Raw genomic sequence first — 22,829 nt, 5'->3', positions numbered from 1 at the left:
ACTGTTTTCATTCAAAATATGAGTTTTCTTTTCATTCTTCAAAAGTTGCACTTTTGCCCCAAGTTATGGTCAGAAACACTGTTTAGAGCACTTACAGCGCCAGCAAACGCTGTTTTGAACGCCTTAATGCAAGACTCACTACTTGATTGGAAATGCATGTGTAACATTACAAACATGATAAAACAGCTTGTTATCACATCCAAACACTGTTTTGAAACAAAATATGAGTTTTCAGTTCATTCTTCAAAAGTTGCACTTTTGCCCCAAGTTATGCTCAGAAACACTGTTTAGAGCGCTTACAGCGCCAGCAAACGCTGTTTTGAACGCCTTAATGCAAGACTCACTACTTGTTTGGAAATGCATGTGTAACATTACAAACATGATAAAACACCTTGTTATCACATCCAAACACTGTTTTCATTCAAAATATGAGTTTTCAGTTCATTCTTCAAAAGTTGCACTTTTGCCACAAGTTATGCTCAGAAACACTGTTTAGAGCGCTTACAGCGCCAGCAAACGCTGTTTTGAACGCCTTAATGCAAGACTCACTACTTGATTGGAAATGCATGTGTAACATTACAAACATGATAAAACAGCTTGTTATCACATCCAAACACTGTTTTGAAACAAAATATGAGTTTTCAGTTCATTCTTCAAAAGTTGCACTTTTGCCCCAAGTTATGGTCAGAAACACTGTTTAGAGCACTTACAGCGCCAGCAAACGCTGTTTTGAACGCCTTAATGCAAGACTCACTACTTGATTGGAAATGCATGTGTAACATTACAAACATGATAAAACAGCTTGTTATCACATCCAAACACTGTTTTGAAACAAAATATGAGTTTTCAGTTCATTCTTCAAAAGTTGCACTTTTGCCCCAAGTTATGCTCAGAAACACTGTTTAGAGCACTTACAGCGCCAGCAAACGCTGTTTTGAACGCCTTAATGCAAGACTCACTACTTGATTGGAAATGCATGTGTAACATTACAAACATGATAAAACAGCTTGTTATCACATCCAAACACTGTTTTGAAACAAAATATGAGTTTTCAGTTCATTCTTCAAAAGTTGCACTTTTGCCCCAAGTTATGCTCAGAAACACTGTTTAGAGCGGTTACAGCGCCAGCAAACGCTGTTTTGAACGCCTTAATGCAAGACTTACTACTTGTTTGGAAATGCATGTGTAACATTACAAACATGATAAAACAGCTTGTTATCACATGCAAATACTGTTTTCATTCAAAATATGAGTTTTCAGTTCATTCTTCAAAAGTTGAACTTTTGCCACAAGTTATGCTCAGAAACACTGTTTAGAGCGCTTACAGCGCCAGCAAACGCTGTTTTGAACGCCTTAATGCAAGACTCACTACTTGATTGGAAATGCATGTGTAACATTACAAACATGATAAAACAGCTTGTTATCACATCCAAACACTGTTTTGAAACAAAATATGAGTTTTCAGTTCATTCTTCAAAAGTTGCACTTTTGCCCCAAGTTATGCTCAGAAACACTGTTTAGAGCACTTACAGCGCCAGCAAACGCTGTTTTGAACGCCTTAATGCAAGACTCACTACTTGATTGGAAATGCATGTGTAACATTACAAACATGATAAAACAGCTTGTTATCACATCCAAACACTGTTTTGAAACAAAATATGAGTTTTCAGTTCATTCTTCAAAAGTTGCACTTTTGCCCCAAGTTATGCTCAGAAACACTGTTTAGAGCACTTACAGCGCCAGCAAACGCTGTTTTGAACGCCTTAATGCAAGACTCACTACTTGATTGGAAATGCATGTGTAACATTACAAACATGATAAAACAGCTTGTTATCACATCCAAACACTGTTTTGAAACAAAATATGAGTTTTCAGTTCATTCTTCAAAAGTTGCACTTTTGCCCCAAGTTATGCTCAGAAACACTGTTTAGAGCGGTTACAGCGCCAGCAAACGCTGTTTTGAACGCCTTAATGCAAGACTTACTACTTGTTTGGAAATGCATGTGTAACATTACAAACATGATAAAACAGCTTGTTATCACATGCAAATACTGTTTTCATTCAAAATATGAGTTTTCAGTTCATTCTTCAAAAGTTGAACTTTTGCCACAAGTTATGCTCAGAAACACTGTTTAGAGCGCTTACAGCGCCAGCAAACACTGTTTTGAACGCCTTATTGCAAGACTCACTACTTGATTGGAAATGCATGTGTAACATTACAAACATGATAAAACAGCTTGTTATCACATCCAAACACTGTTTTCATTCAAAATATGAGTTTTCTTTTCATTCTTCAAAAGTTGCACTTTTGCCCCAAGTTATGGTCAGAAACACTGTTTAGAGCACTTACAGCGCCAGCAAACGCTGTTTTGAACGCCTTAATGCAAGACTCACTACTTGATTGGAAATGCATGTGTAACATTACAAACATGATAAAACAGCTTGTTATCACATCCAAACACTGTTTTGAAACAAAATATGAGTTTTCAGTTCATTCTTCAAAAGTTGCACTTTTGCCCCAAGTTATGCTCAGAAACACTGTTTAGAGCGCTTACAGCGCCAGCAAACGCTGTTTTGAACGCCTTAATGCAAGACTCACTACTTGTTTGGAAATGCATGTGTAACATTACAAACATGATAAAACACCTTGTTATCACATCCAAACACTGTTTTCATTCAAAATATGAGTTTTCAGTTCATTCTTCAAAAGTTGCACTTTTGCCACAAGTTATGCTCAGAAACACTGTTTAGAGCGCTTACAGCGCCAGCAAACGCTGTTTTGAACGCCTTAATGCAAGACTCACTACTTGATTGGAAATGCATGTGTAACATTACAAACATGATAAAACAGCTTGTTATCACATCCAAACACTGTTTTGAAACAAAATATGAGTTTTCAGTTCATTCTTCAAAAGTTGCACTTTTGCCCCAAGTTATGCTCAGAAACACTGTTTAGAGCACTTACAGCGCCAGCAAACGCTGTTTTGAACGCCTTAATGCAAGACTCACTACTTGATTGGAAATGCATGTGTAACATTACAAACATGATAAAACAGCTTGTTATCACATCCAAACACTGTTTTGAAACAAAATATGAGTTTTCAGTTCATTCTTCAAAAGTTGCACTTTTGCCCCAAGTTATGCTCAGAAACACTGTTTAGAGCGGTTACAGCGCCAGCAAACGCTGTTTTGAACGCCTTAATGCAAGACTTACTACTTGTTTGGAAAATGCACGTGTAACATTACAAACATGATAAAACAGCTTGTTATCACATGCAAATACTGTTTTCATTCAAAATATGAGTTTTCAGTTCATTCTTCAAAAGTTGAACTTTTGCCACAAGTTATGCTCAGAAACACTGTTTAGAGCGCTTACAGCGCCAGCAAACACTGTTTTGAACGCCTTATTGCAAGACTCACTACTTGATTGGAAATGCATGTGTAACATTACAAACATGATAAAACAGCTTGTTATCACATCCAAACACTGTTTTCATTCAAAATATGAGTTTTCTTTTCATTCTTCAAAAGTTGCACTTTTGCCCCAAGTTATGCTCAGAAACACTGTTTAGAGCGGTTACAGCGCCAGCAAACGCTGTTTTGAACGCCTTAATGCAAGACTTACTACTTGTTTGGAAAATGCACGTGTAACATTACAAACATGATAAAACAGCTTGTTATCACATGCAAATACTGTTTTCATTCAAAATATGAGTTTTCAGTTCATTCTTCAAAAGTTGAACTTTTGCCACAAGTTATGCTCAGAAACACTGTTTAGAGCGCTTACAGCGCCAGCAAACACTGTTTTGAACGCCTTATTGCAAGACTCACTACTTGATTGGAAATGCATGTGTAACATTACAAACATGATAAAACAGCTTGTTATCACATCCAAACACTGTTTTGAAACAAAATATGAGTTTTCAGTTCATTCTTCAAAAGTTGCACTTTTGCCCCAAGTTATGCTCAGAAACACTGTTTAGAGCGGTTACAGCGCCAGCAAACGCTGTTTTGAACGCCTTAATGCAAGACTTACTACTTGTTTGGAAATGCATGTGTAACATTACAAACATGATAAAACAGCTTGTTATCACATGCAAATACTGTTTTCATTCAAAATATGAGTTTTCAGTTCATTCTTCAAAAGTTGAACTTTTGCCACAAGTTATGCTCAGAAACACTGTTTAGAGCGCTTACAGCGCCAGCAAACACTGTTTTGAACGCCTTATTGCAAGACTCACTACTTGATTGGAAATGCATGTGTAACATTACAAACATGATAAAACAGCTTGTTATCACATCCAAACACTGTTTTCATTCAAAATATGAGTTTTCTTTTCATTCTTCAAAAGTTGCACTTTTGCCCCAAGTTATGGTCAGAAACACTGTTTAGAGCACTTACAGCGCCAGCAAACGCTGTTTTGAACGCCTTAATGCAAGACTCACTACTTGATTGGAAATGCATGTGTAACATTACAAACATGATAAAACAGCTTGTTATCACATCCAAACACTGTTTTGAAACAAAATATGAGTTTTCAGTTCATTCTTCAAAAGTTGCACTTTTGCCCCAAGTTATGCTCAGAAACACTGTTTAGAGCGCTTACAGCGCCAGCAAACGCTGTTTTGAACGCCTTAATGCAAGACTCACTACTTGTTTGGAAATGCATGTGTAACATTACAAACATGATAAAACACCTTGTTATCACATCCAAACACTGTTTTCATTCAAAATATGAGTTTTCAGTTCATTCTTCAAAAGTTGCACTTTTGCCACAAGTTATGCTCAGAAACACTGTTTAGAGCGCTTACAGTGCCAGCAAACGCTGTTTTGAACGCCTTAATGCAAGACTCACTACTTGATTGGAAATGCATGTGTAACATTACAAACATGATAAAACAGCTTGTTATCACATCCAAACACTGTTTTGAAACAAAATATGAGTTTTCAGTTCATTCTTCAAAAGTTGCACTTTTGCCCCAAGTTATGCTCAGAAACACTGTTTAGAGCACTTACAGCGCCAGCAAACGCTGTTTTGAACGCCTTAATGCAAGACTCACTACTTGATTGGAAATGCATGTGTAACATTACAAACATGATAAAACAGCTTGTTATCACATCCAAACACTGTTTTGAAACAAAATATGAGTTTTCAGTTCATTCTTCAAAAGTTGCACTTTTGCCCCAAGTTATGCTCAGAAACACTGTTTAGAGCGGTTACAGCGCCAGCAAACGCTGTTTTGAACGCCTTAATGCAAGACTTACTACTTGTTTGGAAAATGCACGTGTAACATTACAAACATGATAAAACAGCTTGTTATCACATGCAAATACTGTTTTCATTCAAAATATGAGTTTTCAGTTCATTCTTCAAAAGTTGAACTTTTGCCACAAGTTATGCTCAGAAACACTGTTTAGAGCGCTTACAGCGCCAGCAAACACTGTTTTGAACGCCTTATTGCAAGACTCACTACTTGATTGGAAATGCATGTGTAACATTACAAACATGATAAAACAGCTTGTTATCACATCCAAACACTGTTTTCATTCAAAATATGAGTTTTCTTTTCATTCTTCAAAAGTTGCACTTTTGCCCCAAGTTATGGTCAGAAACACTGTTTAGAGCACTTACAGCGCCAGCAAACGCTGTTTTGAACGCCTTAATGCAAGACTCACTACTTGATTGGAAATGCATGTGTAACATTACAAACATGATAAAACAGCTTGTTATCACATCCAAACACTGTTTTGAAACAAAATATGAGTTTTCAGTTCATTCTTCAAAAGTTGCACTTTTGCCCCAAGTTATGCTCAGAAACACTGTTTAGAGCGCTTACAGCGCCAGCAAACGCTGTTTTGAACGCCTTAATGCAAGACTCACTACTTGTTTGGAAATGCATGTGTAACATTACAAACATGATAAAACAGCTTGTTATCACATCCAAACACTGTTTTCATTCAAAATATGAGTTTTCAGTTAATTCTTCAAAAGTTGCACTTTTGCCCCAAGTTATGCTCAGAAACACTGTTTAGAGCACTTACAGCGCCAGCAAACGCTGTTTTGAACGCCTTAATGCAAGACTCACTACTTGATTGGAAATGCATGTGTAACATTACAAACATGATAAAACAGCTTGTTATCACATCCAAACACTGTTTTCATTCAAAATATGAGTTTTCAGTTCATTCTTCAAAAGTTGCACTTTTGCCACAAGTTATGCTCAGAAACACTGTTTAGAGCGCTTACAGCGCCAGCAAACGCTGTTTTGAACGCCTTAATGCAAGACTCACTACTTGATTGGAAATGCATGTGTAACATTACAATCATGATAAAACAGCTTGTTATCACATCCAAACACTGTTTTGAAACAAAATATGAGTTTTCAGTTCATTCTTCAAAAGTTGCACTTTTGCCCCAAGTTATGCTCAGAAACACTGTTTAGAGCGGTTACAGCGCCAGCAAACGCTGTTTTGAACGCCTTAATGCAAGACTTACTACTTGTTTGGAAAATGCACGTGTAACATTACAAACATGATAAAACAGCTTGTTATCACATGCAAATACTGTTTTCATTCAAAATATGAGTTTTCAGTTCATTCTTCAAAAGTTGAACTTTTGCCACAAGTTATGCTCAGAAACACTGTTTAGAGCGCTTACAGCGCCAGCAAACACTGTTTTGAACGCCTTATTGCAAGACTCACTACTTGATTGGAAATGCATGTGTAACATTACAAACATGATAAAACAGCTTGTTATCACATCCAAACACTGTTTTCATTCAAAATATGAGTTTTCTTTTCATTCTTCAAAAGTTGCACTTTTGCCCCAAGTTATGGTCAGAAACACTGTTTAGAGCACTTACAGCGCCAGCAAACGCTGTTTTGAACGCCTTAATGCAAGACTCACTACTTGATTGGAAATGCATGTGTAACATTACAAACATGATAAAACAGCTTGTTATCACATCCAAACACTGTTTTGAAACAAAATATGAGTTTTCAGTTCATTCTTCAAAAGTTGCACTTTTGCCCCAAGTTATGCTCAGAAACACTGTTTAGAGCGCTTACAGCGCCAGCAAACGCTGTTTTGAACGCCTTAACACTGGAACTCCTGAGATTTCAAGGTTCTGAGGACATCACCCCTCCTTCTCCTGCCCAATTAGCAGGACCATACATATGTTAATTTCAGAGCAAGACAGGAGCAGAAAGACAGGCAGGAGCTCTGTGGCAGGAGCTCTGTGGTGCACCAGGTCTAGTCTGTGTGCAGTCTGTGTGCACCAGGTCTAGTTTGTAGTCTAAAATAAATAAATAAAGTTTAGCCCTGTTTCGGCGTTATGTGTGAAGCGCTACATATTGACATAAGTATTATTTAGAGCGGTGAACCATTATCATTAGCGTGGTATTGGCGTTATGTATGAAGCAAGCGTCTCAGATTTTCTTGTGCATGCACTTCAATAGCGCCACACATTTACATGGCTGAACCAACCATTATCACGGGTCCATATTGTTCCCGTGAAACACATTATCATTAGCGTGGTATTGGCGTTATGTATGAAGCAAACGTCCCAGATTTTCTTGTGTATGCACTTCAATAGCGCCACACATTTACATGGCTGAACCAACCATTATCACGGGTTCATATTGTTCCCGTGAAACACATTATCATTAGCGTGGTATTGGCGTTATGTATGAAGCAAGCGTCCCAGATTTTCTTGTGTATGCACTTCAATAGCAGCAACAAAGTAATAAAGGTATAGTAAAGTAATATTTATTTGTACATTTACTTATTTTTACTCATACAGCATAGTAACATAATATTTTTTTGCAGTGTTTATGCTTGTGTTTGACTGATATTTCGTTTGTGTAAATAAGATATTTCGTTCATGTAAATAACTTAGCGTCATTTATTTATTTTTACTCATACAGCATAGTAATATAATATTTTTTGCAGTGTTTATGCTTGTGTTTGACTGATATTTCGTTCGTGTAAATAAGATATTTCGTTTGTGTAAATAACTTAGCGTCATTTATTTATTTTTACTCATACAGCATAGTAATATAATATTTTTTGCAGTGTTTATGCTTGTGTTTGACTGATATTTCGTTTGTGTAAATAAGATATTTCGTTTGTGTAAATAACTTAGCGTCATTTATTTATTTTTACTCATACAGCATAGTAATATAATATTTTTTGCAGTGTTTATGCTTGTGTTTGACTGATATTCACGGATTGCCGTGAACCATTATCACGGGTCCAATCAACTTTTATTGTTCCCGTGTATGCAGGGGATTAGCCCGGTTTCGGTTTCGGCGTTATGTGTGAAGCGCCACCTATTACAATAAAGTATAATTAGTATGCGCTGTTGTGGGTGTGTTCTTCAAAGTCATGATAAAAGCTGAAACCCAAAGGCAGGCGACTTACATTTTCACTACTATCCTGTGTGGAGACGACGCAAAACACCATGGCAAGACAGAGGACGTTCACCGGTCAAGAAGTTGCGGCTTTGCTGACCAACGAGGACTGCTGTGAGTCCGATGCGGGAGAAGGACCCTCCTGTTTTTTGACCAGCGATTCATCCGATGAAGAAAGAAGCAGTACATCGGATGAGGTACAACAGAGCCCTCCAAGGAAGAGACGGACACAGGCTGACACCACACCTGCACCAACCGTACGGGCAAAAGATGGAACTGTTTGGGAGAAGGTTGGCATCGCACGCTCTCGTGTCAGCAGCTGTTTGCCTAATTCAACATTTGTTGAGCCGTCCGGGCCTACAGAGCATGCAAAGGTATAGTAACTTCATATTTCTTTCCAGTGTTTCTGCTTGTGTTTGAATGATATTTAGTACGTGTAATTTACCTAGCGTCATTTGTTTACTTTTACTAATACAGCGTAGGATCACAAGCAGACTGCAGAGTTTTCTGTGTTTGCTCGACATGGAGATGCTGCGAATCATCACAGACTGCACTGTCCATGAAGCCCGCAGAACAGACAGCAGCTGGAGTTTGTCGGTCAGCGAGTTTATGGCATTCGTAGCAATCCTATTTCTACGAGCAGTCCTCTGTCCAGTTGGAGCGATGTCGGACTGTTGGTCGGCAATGTTCGCTGTGCCTTCGATCCAGGAGACAATGGCACGGGACCGCTACCAAGAAATCATGCGGTACTTGCGCTTTGATAATAAGGACACCCGTGCGGAGCGTGCAAAGAGCGACAGATTTGCTGCGATTTCGGACATCTGGCAGCGATTTGTGAACAACTGCATTTTGTGCTATACCCCAGGCAAGGAACTGACAGTCGACGAGCAGCTGTTTCCGACCAAGGTTCGCTGTCCATTCACCCAGTACATTGCCTCAAAGCCGGACAAGTTTGGAATAAAGTTTTGGGTTGCTTCTGAGTTGAACACAAAGTACATGTGCAACGCCATTCCATACCTTGGAAAGGACCCCGATCGTCCCAAGGGGGAAAGAGTGTCCGAGAATGTGGTGATGAAGCTTATGAAGCCATACCTGGGCAAGGGCAGAACTGTAGCCACAGACAATTTTTTCACATCTCTTTCCCTGGCTAAGAAGCTGCTGGAATGCAACACGACTCTGCTTGGGACAATGAACAAGATTCGCCGAGAAGTTCCTTTGGAAGCCAAAAACGCCAAGGGACGTGAGAAGTTGTCAACGGAGGTGTACAGATCCGATGATGCGCTTCTGACGGTGTATGCCTCCAAGCCCAACAAAACAGTTTGCGTTCTGAGCACTATGCACACGCACGTGGAGATTGCAGACGACCGCAAAAAGAAGCCAAACACTGTGACGGACTACAACCGGACGAAGGTATGCATGTGTTGGCATTGATAAATCAATTTATCATACATGAATGAATTTATTCAAAATATAACATGTACTTCTTTGTATTTGTTCTTTGCAGTGCGCCGTTGACATCATGGACCAGAAGGCGCGTGCATACACAGTGCGCGCAGGAACACGCCGGTGGCCCGTTGCAGTGTTTTATAACATACTTGACCTGGCAGCGATGAACGCGCATGTTTTGTACACGGCATGTACGGGGTCCACAGAGAGTAGGAGAGTTTTTATGTGTACTCTTGCTGAGGAACTCCGTCTTCGTTTCCTACAGGAAAAGGAGTTGAAGAGAACGCCACGTCCTTCGCCTGCTCCTGGAAAGAAGACTACGTGTCAGGTGCAGACAAACTGCAACCGGAACCACAGCATAACCCCGTGCGCTGCATGCGGCAAGTACACCTGTCGCAAGTGTAGGGCAGAGTGTCCCTGGCTGTGTGGCAACTGTGTACCTAAAACTACATGAAGGTACGTCGATAAGTATATTTATATATATATATATATATATAAATATATTATATATATATACAGACAACCAATCACACACACATATATATATACACACACACTATTATTTGAACATAACCAAAAATCTCTTCTCTTTCTGTTCCACAGTCGCACATCATGAAACCCGGTGTCACGGTCTGCCCCGCATCTCCTGCCATTTCATGTCTGTTTCCGTGTTAGTCCTCTGTTTATTTCTCGTCGTGGTTGCTGGTTATTTTTCTCATGGTTGCTGGAATTGGATTCCCGTTCTGTTATGACCCATGCCTGTGACATTTTCACAGAATCAATTTATACATGAATGAATTCGTTCTAAATATAACATGTACTTCTGTGCGTGCATACACAGTGCGCGCAGGAACACGCCGGTGGCCCGTTGACCTTGGCAGCGATGAACGATGAACCTGCCGCAAATGTAAGAAAGAGGGTCCCTGGCTGGTACACATGAATAAATTCGTTCAAAATATAACATGTACTTTGTTCTTTGCAGTGCGCCGTTGACAGACATCATGAAGGTGCGTGCATACACAGTGCACGCAGGAACACGCCGGTGGCCCGTTGCATGCAGCGAGTACACCCTGGCTGTGTAGCAACTGTTGGCTACAACTACATGAAGGTACGTTGATAAGTAGGCCTACATACGTAACACCACATATGTTACGTATTTTTGTCTTCTGAAAGATTTTATTCAAAATGTAAGGTGTACCTTGAATTGTTCTCCACAGCATCAACGCGTGTGTTGCATGCGGCAAGTGCATCTGGCGAGTACACCCTCAACTTCAAGACACCCTCAACTTTCTTGACATTCCACTTCAAGAAACCCGGAATAGACATCCATGTTTGATCAAAATAAAGTTGTTTTACAGCACATGAATTTGTTCTTCCTGTCTTTTCCTCTCCTTTTCCAGTCTGCTGTTTAGATCACAACATTTATCAGCCATATATATAATTGCGCCATATAATTTCTTAGCTTTTCAAACGCGAATTCAAACGCGGAAACAGAAAGTGTAACAAATATTATATAGTGTAGTAAATATACAAAGAGCTTCAAACAATATACAAAGAGGTTCAGACAATTTTATTTATTTTTATTGTTTGACGGGACTCATTTGAGAAACTCTCTACGTGCGCTTGAATTGTATCTTTTGAAACACGAGTCTACAAAATTTCCGCTGTTTGTTGTAGGATCGGTAACATATACAGTCTGCTTGTTTGTAACCAAGTTTTTCGTGAAGTATCACGTTTGGTGCCTTGTATGAGCTTGGAGGTGAGCCGCTTGTGCTTTGGCAGGCGTATGAGCTGGGGGTGAGACGCTTCCACCGCATTACCAAGACAATGGGCGTTAATCTCTTCACAGCAGGGGAGTGGGCTACATGGACCTTACTAAGCCTTGCGAAAATTTTCGCGGCCGTCGGGTTCCTAGTGTTAATGCAAGACTCACTACTTGTTTGGAAATGCATGTGTAACATTACAAACATGATAAAACACCTTGTTATCACATCCAAACACTGTTTTCATTCAAAATATGAGTTTTCAGTTCATTCTTCAAAAGTTGCACTTTTGCCACAAGTTATGCTCAGAAACACTGTTTAGAGCGCTTACAGCGCCAGCAAACGCTGTTTTGAACGCCTTAATGCAAGACTCACTACTTGATTGGAAATGCATGTGTAACATTACAAACATGATAAAACAGCTTGTTATCACATCCAAACACTGTTTTGAAACAAAATATGAGTTTTCAGTTCATTCTTCAAAAGTTGCACTTTTGCCCCAAGTTATGCTCAGAAACACTGTTTAGAGCACTTACAGCGCCAGCAAACGCTGTTTTGAACGCCTTAATGCAAGACTCACTACTTGATTGGAAATGCATGTGTAACATTACAAACATGATAAAACAGCTTGTTATCACATCCAAACACTGTTTTGAAACAAAATATGAGTTTTCAGTTCATTCTTCAAAAGTTGCACTTTTGCCCCAAGTTATGCTCAGAAACACTGTTTAGAGCACTTACAGCGCCAGCAAACGCTGTTTTGAACGCCTTAATGCAAGACTCACTACTTGATTGGAAATGCATGTGTAACATTACAAACATGATAAAACAGCTTGTTATCACATCCAAACACTGTTTTGAAACAAAATATGAGTTTTCAGTTCATTCTTCAAAAGTTGCACTTTTGCCCCAAGTTATGCTCAGAAACACTGTTTAGAGCGCTTACAGCGCCAGCAAACGCTGTTTTGAACGCCTTAATGCAAGACTCACTACTTGTTTGGAAATGCATGTGTAACATTACAAACATGATAAAACAGCTTGTTATCACATCCAAACACTGTTTTCATTCAAAATATGAGTTTTCAGTTAATTCTTCAAAAGTTGCACTTTTGCCCCAAGTTATGCTCAGAAACACTGTTTAGAGCACTTACAGCGCCAGCAAACGCTGTTTTGAACGCCTTAATGCAAGACTCACTACTTGATTGGAAATGCATGTGTAACATTACAAACATGATAAAACAGCTTGTTATCACATCCAAACACTGTTTTCATTCAAAATATGAGTTTTCAGTTCATTCTTCAAAAGTTGCACTTTTGCCACAAGTTATGCTCAGAAACACTGTTTAGAGCGCTTACAGCGCCAGCAAACGCTGTTTTGAACGCCTTAATGCAAGACTCACTACTTGATTGGAAATGCATGTGTAACATTACAATCATGATAAAACAGCTTGTTATCACATCCAAACACTGTTTTGAAACAAAATATGAGTTTTCAGTTCATTCTTCAAAAGTTGCACTTTTGCCCCAAGTTATGCTCAGAAACACTGTTTAGAGCGGTTACAGCGCCAGCAAACGCTGTTTTGAACGCCTTAATGCAAGACTTACTACTTGTTTGGAAAATGCACGTGTAACATTACAAACATGATAAAACAGCTTGTTATCACATGCAAATACTGTTTTCATTCAAAATATGAGTTTTCAGTTCATTCTTCAAAAGTTGAACTTTTGCCACAAGTTATGCTCAGAAACACTGTTTAGAGCGCTTACAGCGCCAGCAAACACTGTTTTGAACGCCTTATTGCAAGACTCACTACTTGATTGGAAATGCATGTGTAACATTACAAACATGATAAAACAGCTTGTTATCACATCCAAACACTGTTTTCATTCAAAATATGAGTTTTCTTTTCATTCTTCAAAAGTTGCACTTTTGCCCCAAGTTATGGTCAGAAACACTGTTTAGAGCACTTACAGCGCCAGCAAACGCTGTTTTGAACGCCTTAATGCAAGACTCACTACTTGATTGGAAATGCATGTGTAACATTACAAACATGATAAAACAGCTTGTTATCACATCCAAACACTGTTTTGAAACAAAATATGAGTTTTCAGTTCATTCTTCAAAAGTTGCACTTTTGCCCCAAGTTATGCTCAGAAACACTGTTTAGAGCGCTTACAGCGCCAGCAAACGCTGTTTTGAACGCCTTAACACTGGAACTCCTGAGATTTCAAGGTTCTGAGGACATCACCCCTCCTTCTCCTGCCCAATTAGCAGGACCATACATATGTTAATTTCAGAGCAAGACAGGAGCAGAAAGACAGGCAGGAGCTCTGTGGCAGGAGCTCTGTGGTGCACCAGGTCTAGTCTGTGTGCAGTCTGTGTGCACCAGGTCTAGTTTGTAGTCTAAAATAAATAAATAAAGTTTAGCCCTGTTTCGGCGTTATGTGTGAAGCGCTACATATTGACATAAGTATTATTTAGAGCGGTGAACCATTATCATTAGCGTGGTATTGGCGTTATGTATGAAGCAAGCGTCTCAGATTTTCTTGTGCATGCACTTCAATAGCGCCACACATTTACATGGCTGAACCAACCATTATCACGGGTCCATATTGTTCCCGTGAAACACATTATCATTAGCGTGGTATTGGCGTTATGTATGAAGCAAACGTCCCAGATTTTCTTGTGTATGCACTTCAATAGCGCCACACATTTACATGGCTGAACCAACCATTATCACGGGTTCATATTGTTCCCGTGAAACACATTATCATTAGCGTGGTATTGGCGTTATGTATGAAGCAAGCGTCCCAGATTTTCTTGTGTATGCACTTCAATAGCAGCAACAAAGTAATAAAGGTATAGTAAAGTAATATTTATTTGTACATTTACTTATTTTTACTCATACAGCATAGTAACATAATATTTTTTTGCAGTGTTTATGCTTGTGTTTGACTGATATTTCGTTTGTGTAAATAAGATATTTCGTTCATGTAAATAACTTAGCGTCATTTATTTATTTTTACTCATACAGCATAGTAATATAATATTTTTTGCAGTGTTTATGCTTGTGTTTGACTGATATTTCGTTCGTGTAAATAAGATATTTCGTTTGTGTAAATAACTTAGCGTCATTTATTTATTTTTACTCATACAGCATAGTAATATAATATTTTTTGCAGTGTTTATGCTTGTGTTTGACTGATATTTCGTTTGTGTAAATAAGATATTTCGTTTGTGTAAATAACTTAGCGTCATTTATTTATTTTTACTCATACAGCATAGTAATATAATATTTTTTGCAGTGTTTATGCTTGTGTTTGACTGATATTCACGGATTGCCGTGAACCATTATCACGGGTCCAATCAACTTTTATTGTTCCCGTGTATGCAGGGGATTAGCCCGGTTTCGGTTTCGGCGTTATGTGTGAAGCGCCACCTATTACAATAAAGTATAATTAGTATGCGCTGTTGTGGGTGTGTTCTTCAAAGTCATGATAAAAGCTGAAACCCAAAGGCAGGCGACTTACATTTTCACTACTATCCTGTGTGGAGACGACGCAAAACACCATGGCAAGACAGAGGACGTTCACCGGTCAAGAAGTTGCGGCTTTGCTGACCAACGAGGACTGCTGTGAGTCCGATGCGGGAGAAGGACCCTCCTGTTTTTTGACCAGCGATTCATCCGATGAAGAAAGAAGCAGTACATCGGATGAGGTACAACAGAGCCCTCCAAGGAAGAGACGGACACAGGCTGACACCACACCTGCACCAACCGTACGGGCAAAAGATGGAACTGTTTGGGAGAAGGTTGGCATCGCACGCTCTCGTGTCAGCAGCTGTTTGCCTAATTCAACATTTGTTGAGCCGTCCGGGCCTACAGAGCATGCAAAGGTATAGTAACTTCATATTTCTTTCCAGTGTTTCTGCTTGTGTTTGAATGATATTTAGTACGTGTAATTTACCTAGCGTCATTTGTTTACTTTTACTAATACAGCGTAGGATCACAAGCAGACTGCAGAGTTTTCTGTGTTTGCTCGACATGGAGATGCTGCGAATCATCACAGACTGCACTGTCCATGAAGCCCGCAGAACAGACAGCAGCTGGAGTTTGTCGGTCAGCGAGTTTATGGCATTCGTAGCAATCCTATTTCTACGAGCAGTCCTCTGTCCAGTTGGAGCGATGTCGGACTGTTGGTCGGCAATGTTCGCTGTGCCTTCGATCCAGGAGACAATGGCACGGGACCGCTACCAAGAAATCATGCGGTACTTGCGCTTTGATAATAAGGACACCCGTGCGGAGCGTGCAAAGAGCGACAGATTTGCTGCGATTTCGGACATCTGGCAGCGATTTGTGAACAACTGCATTTTGTGCTATACCCCAGGCAAGGAACTGACAGTCGACGAGCAGCTGTTTCCGACCAAGGTTCGCTGTCCATTCACCCAGTACATTGCCTCAAAGCCGGACAAGTTTGGAATAAAGTTTTGGGTTGCTTCTGAGTTGAACACAAAGTACATGTGCAACGCCATTCCATACCTTGGAAAGGACCCCGATCGTCCCAAGGGGGAAAGAGTGTCCGAGAATGTGGTGATGAAGCTTATGAAGCCATACCTGGGCAAGGGCAGAACTGTAGCCACAGACAATTTTTTCACATCTCTTTCCCTGGCTAAGAAGCTGCTGGAATGCAACACGACTCTGCTTGGGACAATGAACAAGATTCGCCGAGAAGTTCCTTTGGAAGCCAAAAACGCCAAGGGACGTGAGAAGTTGTCAACGGAGGTGTACAGATCCGATGATGCGCTTCTGACGGTGTATGCCTCCAAGCCCAACAAAACAGTTTGCGTTCTGAGCACTATGCACACGCACGTGGAGATTGCAGACGACCGCAAAAAGAAGCCAAACACTGTGACGGACTACAACCGGACGAAGGTATGCATGTGTTGGCATTGATAAATCAATTTATCATACATGAATGAATTTATTCAAAATATAACATGTACTTCTTTGTATTTGTTCTTTGCAGTGCGCCGTTGACATCATGGACCAGAAGGCGCGTGCATACACAGTGCGCGCAGGAACACGCCGGTGGCCCGTTGCAGTGTTTTATAACATACTTGACCTGGCAGCGATGAACGCGCATGTTTTGTACACGGCATGTACGGGGTCCACAGAGAGTAGGAGAGTTTTTATGTGTACTCTTGCTGAGGAACTCCGTCTTCGTTTCCTACAGGAAAAGGAGTTGAAGAGAACGCCACGTCCTTCGCCTGCTCCTGGAAAGAAGACTACGTGTCAGGTGCAGACAAACTGCAACCGGAACCACAGCATAACCCCGTGCGCTGCATGCGGCAAGTACACCTGTCGCAAGTGTAGGGCAGAGTGTCCCTGGCTGTGTGGCAACTGTGTACCTAAAACTACATGAAGGTACGTCGATAAGTATATTTATATATATATATATATATATAAATATATTATATATATATACAGACAACCAATCACACACACATATATATATACACACACACTATTATTTGAACATAACCAAAAATCTCTTCTCTTTCTGTTCCACAGTCGCACATCATGAAACCCGGTGTCACGGTCTGCCCCGCATCTCCTGCCATTTCATGTCTGTTTCCGTGTTAGTCCTCTGTTTATTTCTCGTCGTGGTTGCTGGTTATTTTTCTCATGGTTGCTGGAATTGGATTCCCGTTCTGTTATGACCCATGCCTGTGACATTTTCACAGAATCAATTTATACATGAATGAATTCGTTCTAAATATAACATGTACTTCTGTGCGTGCATACACAGTGCGCGCAGGAACACGCCGGTGGCCCGTTGACCTTGGCAGCGATAAACGATGAACCTGCCGCAAATGTAAGAAAGAGGGTCCCTGGCTGGTACACATGAATAAATTCGTTCAAAATATAACATGTACTTTGTTCTTTGCAGTGCGCCGTTGACAGACATCATGAAGGTGCGTGCATACACAGTGCACGCAGGAACACGCCGGTGGCCCGTTGCATGCAGCGAGTACACCCTGGCTGTGTAGCAACTGTTGGCTACAACTACATGAAGGTACGTTGATAAGTAGGCCTACATACGTAACACCACATATGTTACGTATTTTTGTCTTCTGAAAGATTTTATTCAAAATGTAAGGTGTACCTTGAATTGTTCTCCACAGCATCAACGCGTGTGTTGCATGCGGCAAGTGCATCTGGCGAGTACACCCTCAACTTCAAGACACCCTCAACTTTCTTGACATTCCACTTCAAGAAACCCGGAATAGACATCCATGTTTGATCAAAATAAAGTTGTTTTACAGCACATGAATTTGTTCTTCCTGTCTTTTCCTCTCCTTTTCCAGTCTGCTGTTTAGATCACAACATTTATCAGCCATATATATAATTGCGCCATATAATTTCTTAGCTTTTCAAACGCGAATTCAAACGCGGAAACAGAAAGTGTAACAAATATTATATAGTGTAGTAAATATACAAAGAGCTTCAAACAATATACAAAGAGGTTCAGACAATTTTATTTATTTTTATTGTTTGACGGGACTCATTTGAGAAACTCTCTACGTGCGCTTGAATTGTATCTTTTGAAACACGAGTCTACAAAATTTCCGCTGTTTGTTGTAGGATCGGTAACATATACAGTCTGCTTGTTTGTAACCAAGTTTTTCGTGAAGTATCACGTTTGGTGCCTTGTATGAGCTTGGAGGTGAGCCGCTTGTGCTTTGGCAGGCGTATGAGCTGGGGGTGAGACGCTTCCACCGCATTACCAAGACAATGGGCGTTAATCTCTTCACAGCAGGGGAGTGGGCTACATGGACCTTACTAAGCCTTGCGAAAATTTTCGCGGCCGTCGGGTTCCTAGTGTTAATGCAAGACTCACTACTTGTTTGGAAATGCATGTGTAACATTACAAACATGATAAAACACCTTGTTATCACATCCAAACACTGTTTTCATTCAAAATATGAGTTTTCAGTTCATTCTTCAAAAGTTGCACTTTTGCCACAAGTTATGCTCAGAAACACTGTTTAGAGCGCTTACAGCGCCAGCAAACGCTGTTTTGAACGCCTTAATGCAAGACTCACTACTTGATTGGAAATGCATGTGTAACATTACAAACATGATAAAACAGCTTGTTATCACATCCAAACACTGTTTTGAAACAAAATATGAGTTTTCAGTTCATTCTTCAAAAGTTGCACTTTTGCCCCAAGTTATGCTCAGAAACACTGTTTAGAGCACTTACAGCGCCAGCAAACGCTGTTTTGAACGCCTTAATGCAAGACTCACTACTTGATTGGAAATGCATGTGTAACATTACAAACATGATAAAACAGCTTGTTATCACATCCAAACACTGTTTTGAAACAAAATATGAGTTTTCAGTTCATTCTTCAAAAGTTGCACTTTTGCCCCAAGTTATGCTCAGAAACACTGTTTAGAGCGGTTACAGCGCCAGCAAACGCTGTTTTGAACGCCTTAATGCAAGACTTACTACTTGTTTGGAAAATGCACGTGTAACATTACAAACATGATAAAACAGCTTGTTATCACATGCAAATACTGTTTTCATTCAAAATATGAGTTTTCAGTTCATTCTTCAAAAGTTGAACTTTTGCCACAAGTTATGCTCAGAAACACTGTTTAGAGCGCTTACAGCGCCAGCAAACACTGTTTTGAACGCCTTATTGCAAGACTCACTACTTGATTGGAAATGCATGTGTAACATTACAAACATGATAAAACAGCTTGTTATCACATCCAAACACTGTTTTCATTCAAAATATGAGTTTTCTTTTCATTCTTCAAAAGTTGCACTTTTGCCCCAAGTTATGGTCAGAAACACTGTTTAGAGCACTTACAGCGCCAGCAAACGCTGTTTTGAACGCCTTAATGCAAGACTCACTACTTGATTGGAAATGCATGTGTAACATTACAAACATGATAAAACAGCTTGTTATCACATCCAAACACTGTTTTGAAACAAAATATGAGTTTTCAGTTCATTCTTCAAAAGTTGCACTTTTGCCCCAAGTTATGCTCAGAAACACTGTTTAGAGCGCTTACAGCGCCAGCAAACGCTGTTTTGAACGCCTTAATGCAAGACTCACTACTTGTTTGGAAATGCATGTGTAACATTACAAACATGATAAAACAGCTTGTTATCACATCCAAACACTGTTTTCATTCAAAATATGAGTTTTCAGTTAATTCTTCAAAAGTTGCACTTTTGCCCCAAGTTATGCTCAGAAACACTGTTTAGAGCACTTACAGCGCCAGCAAACGCTGTTTTGAACGCCTTAATGCAAGACTCACTACTTGATTGGAAATGCATGTGTAACATTACAAACATGATAAAACAGCTTGTTATCACATCCAAACACTGTTTTGAAACAAAATATGAGTTTTCAGTTCATTCTTCAAAAGTTGCACTTTTGCCCCAAGTTATGCTCAGAAACACTGTTTAGAGCACTTACAGCGCCAGCAAACGCTGTTTTGAACGCCTTAATGCAAGACTCACTACTTGATTGGAAATGCATGTGTAACATTACAAACATGATAAAACAGCTTGTTATCACATCCAAACACTGTTTTGAAACAAAATATGAGTTTTCAGTTCATTCTTCAAAAGTTGCACTTTTGCCCCAAGTTATGCTCAGAAACACTGTTTAGAGCGGTTACAGCGCCAGCAAACGCTGTTTTGAATGCCTTAATGCAAGACTTACTACTTGTTTGGAAAATGCACGTGTAACATTACAAACATGATAAAACAGCTTGTTATCACATGCAAATACTGTTTTCATTCAAAATATGAGTTTTCAGTTCATTCTTCAAAAGTTGAACTTTTGCCACAAGTTATGCTCAGAAACACTCTTTAGAGCGCTTACAGCGCCAGCAAACGCTGTTTTGAACGCCTTAATGCAAGACTCACTACTTGATTGGAAATGCATGTGTAACATTACAAACATGATAAAACAGCTTGTTATCACATCCAAACACTGTTTTGAAACAAAATATGAGTTTTCAGTTCATTCTTCAAAAGTTGCACTTTTGCCCCAAGTTATGCTCAGAAACACTGTTTAGAGCGCTTACAGCGCCAGCAAACGCTGTTTTGAACGCCTTAATGCAAGACTCACTACTTGTTTGGAAATGCATGTGTAACATTACAAACATGATAAAACAGCTTGTTATCACATCCAAACACTGTTTTCATTCAAAATATGAGTTTTCAGTTAATTCTTCAAAAGTTGCACTTTTGCCCCAAGTTATGCTCAGAAACACTGTTTAGAGCACTTACAGCGCCAGCAAACGCTGTTTTGAATGCCTTAATGCAAGACTCACTACTTGATTGGAAATGCATGTGTAACATTACAAACATGATAAAACAGCTTGTTATCACATCCAAACACTGTTTTGAAACAAAATATGAGTTTTCAGTTCATTCTTCAAAAGTTGCACTTTTGCCCCAAGTTATGCTCAGAAACACTGTTTAGAGCACTTACAGCGCCAGCAAACGCTGTTTTGAACGCCTTAATGCAAGACTCACTACTTGATTGGAAATGCATGTGTAACATTACAAACATGATAAAACAGCTTGTTATCACATCCCAACACTGTTTTGAAACAAAATATGAGTTTTCAGTTCATTCTTCAAAAGTTGAACTTTTGCCCCAAGTTATGCTCAGAAACACTGTTTAGAGCGCTTACAGCGCCAACAAACACTGTTTTGAACGCCTTATTGCAAGACTCACTACTTGATTGGAAATGCATGTGTAACATTACAAACATGATAAAACAGCTTGTTATCACATCCAAACACTGTTTTCATTCAAAATATGAGTTTTCTTTTCATTCTTCAAAAGTTGCACTTTTGCCCCAAGTTATGGTCAGAAACACTGTTTAGAGCACTTACAGCGCCAGCAAACGCTGTTTTGAACGCCTTAATGCAAGACTCACTACTTGATTGGAAATGCATGTGTAACATTACAAACATGATAAAACAGCTTGTTATCACATCCAAACACTGTTTTGAAACAAAATATGAGTTTTCAGTTCATTCTTCAAAAGTTGCACTTTTGCCCCAAGTTATGCTCAGAAACACTGTTTAGAGCGCTTACAGCGCCAGCAAACGCTGTTTTGAACGCCTTAATGCAAGACTCACTACTTGTTTGGAAATGCATGTGTAACATTACAAACATGATAAAACAGCTTGTTATCACATCCAAACACTGTTTTCATTCAAAATATGAGTTTTCAGTTAATTCTTCAAAAGTTGCACTTTTGCCCCAAGTTATGCTCAGAAACACTGTTTAGAGCACTTACAGCGCCAGCAAACGCTGTTTTGAATGCCTTAATGCAAGACTCACTACTTGATTGGAAATGCATGTGTAACATTACAAACATGATAAAACAGCTTGTTATCACATCCAAACACTGTTTTGAAACAAAATATGAGTTTTCAGTTCATTCTTCAAAAGTTGCACTTTTGCCCCAAGTTATGCTCAGAAACACTGTTTAGAGCACTTACAGCGCCAGCAAACGCTGTTTTGAACGCCTTAATGCAAGACTCACTACTTGATTGGAAATGCATGTGTAACATTACAAACATGATAAAACAGCTTGTTATCACATCCCAACACTGTTTTGAAACAAAATATGAGTTTTCAGTTCATTCTTCAAAAGTTGCACTTTTGCCACAAGTTATGCTCAGAAACACTGTTTAGAGCGCTTACAGCGCCAGCAAACGCAGTTTTGAACGCCTTAATGCAAGACTTACTACTTGTTTGGAAATGCATGTGTAACATTACAAACATGATAAAACAGCTTGTTATCACATCCAAACACTGTTTTGAAACAAAATATGAGTTTTCAGTTCATTCTTCAAAAGTTGCACTTTTGCCCCAAGTTATGCTCAGAAACACTGTTTAGAGCACTTACAGCGCCAGCAAACGCTGTTTTGAACGCCTTAATGCAAGACTCACTACTTGATTGGAAATGCATGTGTAACATTACAAACATGATAAAACAGCTTGTTATCACATCCAAACACTGTTTTCATTCAAAATATGAGTTTTCTTTTCATTCTTCAAAAGTTGCACTTTTGCCCCAAGTTATGCTCAGAAACACTGTTTAGAGCACTTACAGCGCCAGCAAACGCTGTTTTGAACGCCTTAATGCAAGACTCAC

At 39.5% G+C, this 22,829-nt stretch overlaps 1 protein-coding gene and 1 long non-coding RNA gene across 2 annotated transcripts; both read left to right on the top strand.

Moving 5' to 3' along the window:
* The first annotated feature begins 8,439 nt into the window (after positions 1-8,439).
* On the top strand, positions 8,440-9,657 carry LOC143507935 (uncharacterized). The gene is made up of 3 exons (XM_076996628.1): positions 8,440-8,787; positions 8,891-9,278; positions 9,650-9,657. Exons 1-3 carry the CDS (start codon positions 8,464-8,466, stop codon positions 9,655-9,657), a joined length of 720 nt encoding a protein of 239 aa, XP_076852743.1. The 5' UTR covers positions 8,440-8,463.
* Positions 9,658-10,440: 783 nt separating this feature from the next.
* Positions 10,441-11,173, top strand: LOC143507936 (uncharacterized). The gene is made up of 3 exons (XR_013129029.1): positions 10,441-10,766; positions 10,842-10,967; positions 11,077-11,173. It is a non-coding gene; the product is annotated as an uncharacterized LOC143507936 (long non-coding RNA).
* Positions 11,174-22,829: the final 11,656 nt, after the last annotated feature.

This window comes from Brachyhypopomus gauderio, unplaced genomic scaffold (assembly GCF_052324685.1).
Source record: "Brachyhypopomus gauderio isolate BG-103 unplaced genomic scaffold, BGAUD_0.2 sc763, whole genome shotgun sequence".
NCBI lineage: Eukaryota > Metazoa > Chordata > Actinopteri > Gymnotiformes > Hypopomidae > Brachyhypopomus > Brachyhypopomus gauderio.
Note: the sequence above shows the minus strand (reverse complement) of the source record. Positions and strands in the feature narration are given on the sequence as shown.

Bases quoted from the DNA above. Each gene is read 5' to 3' on its own strand.
- LOC143507935 (XM_076996628.1), top strand. From the start codon at position 8,464: ATGGCAAGACAGAGGACGTTCACCGGTCAAGAAGTTGCGGCTTTGCTG. The intron at 8,788-8,890 runs GTATAGTAACTT...TTACTAATACAG, and splicing joins GGCCTACAGAGCATGCAAAG to CGTAGGATCACAAGCAGACT.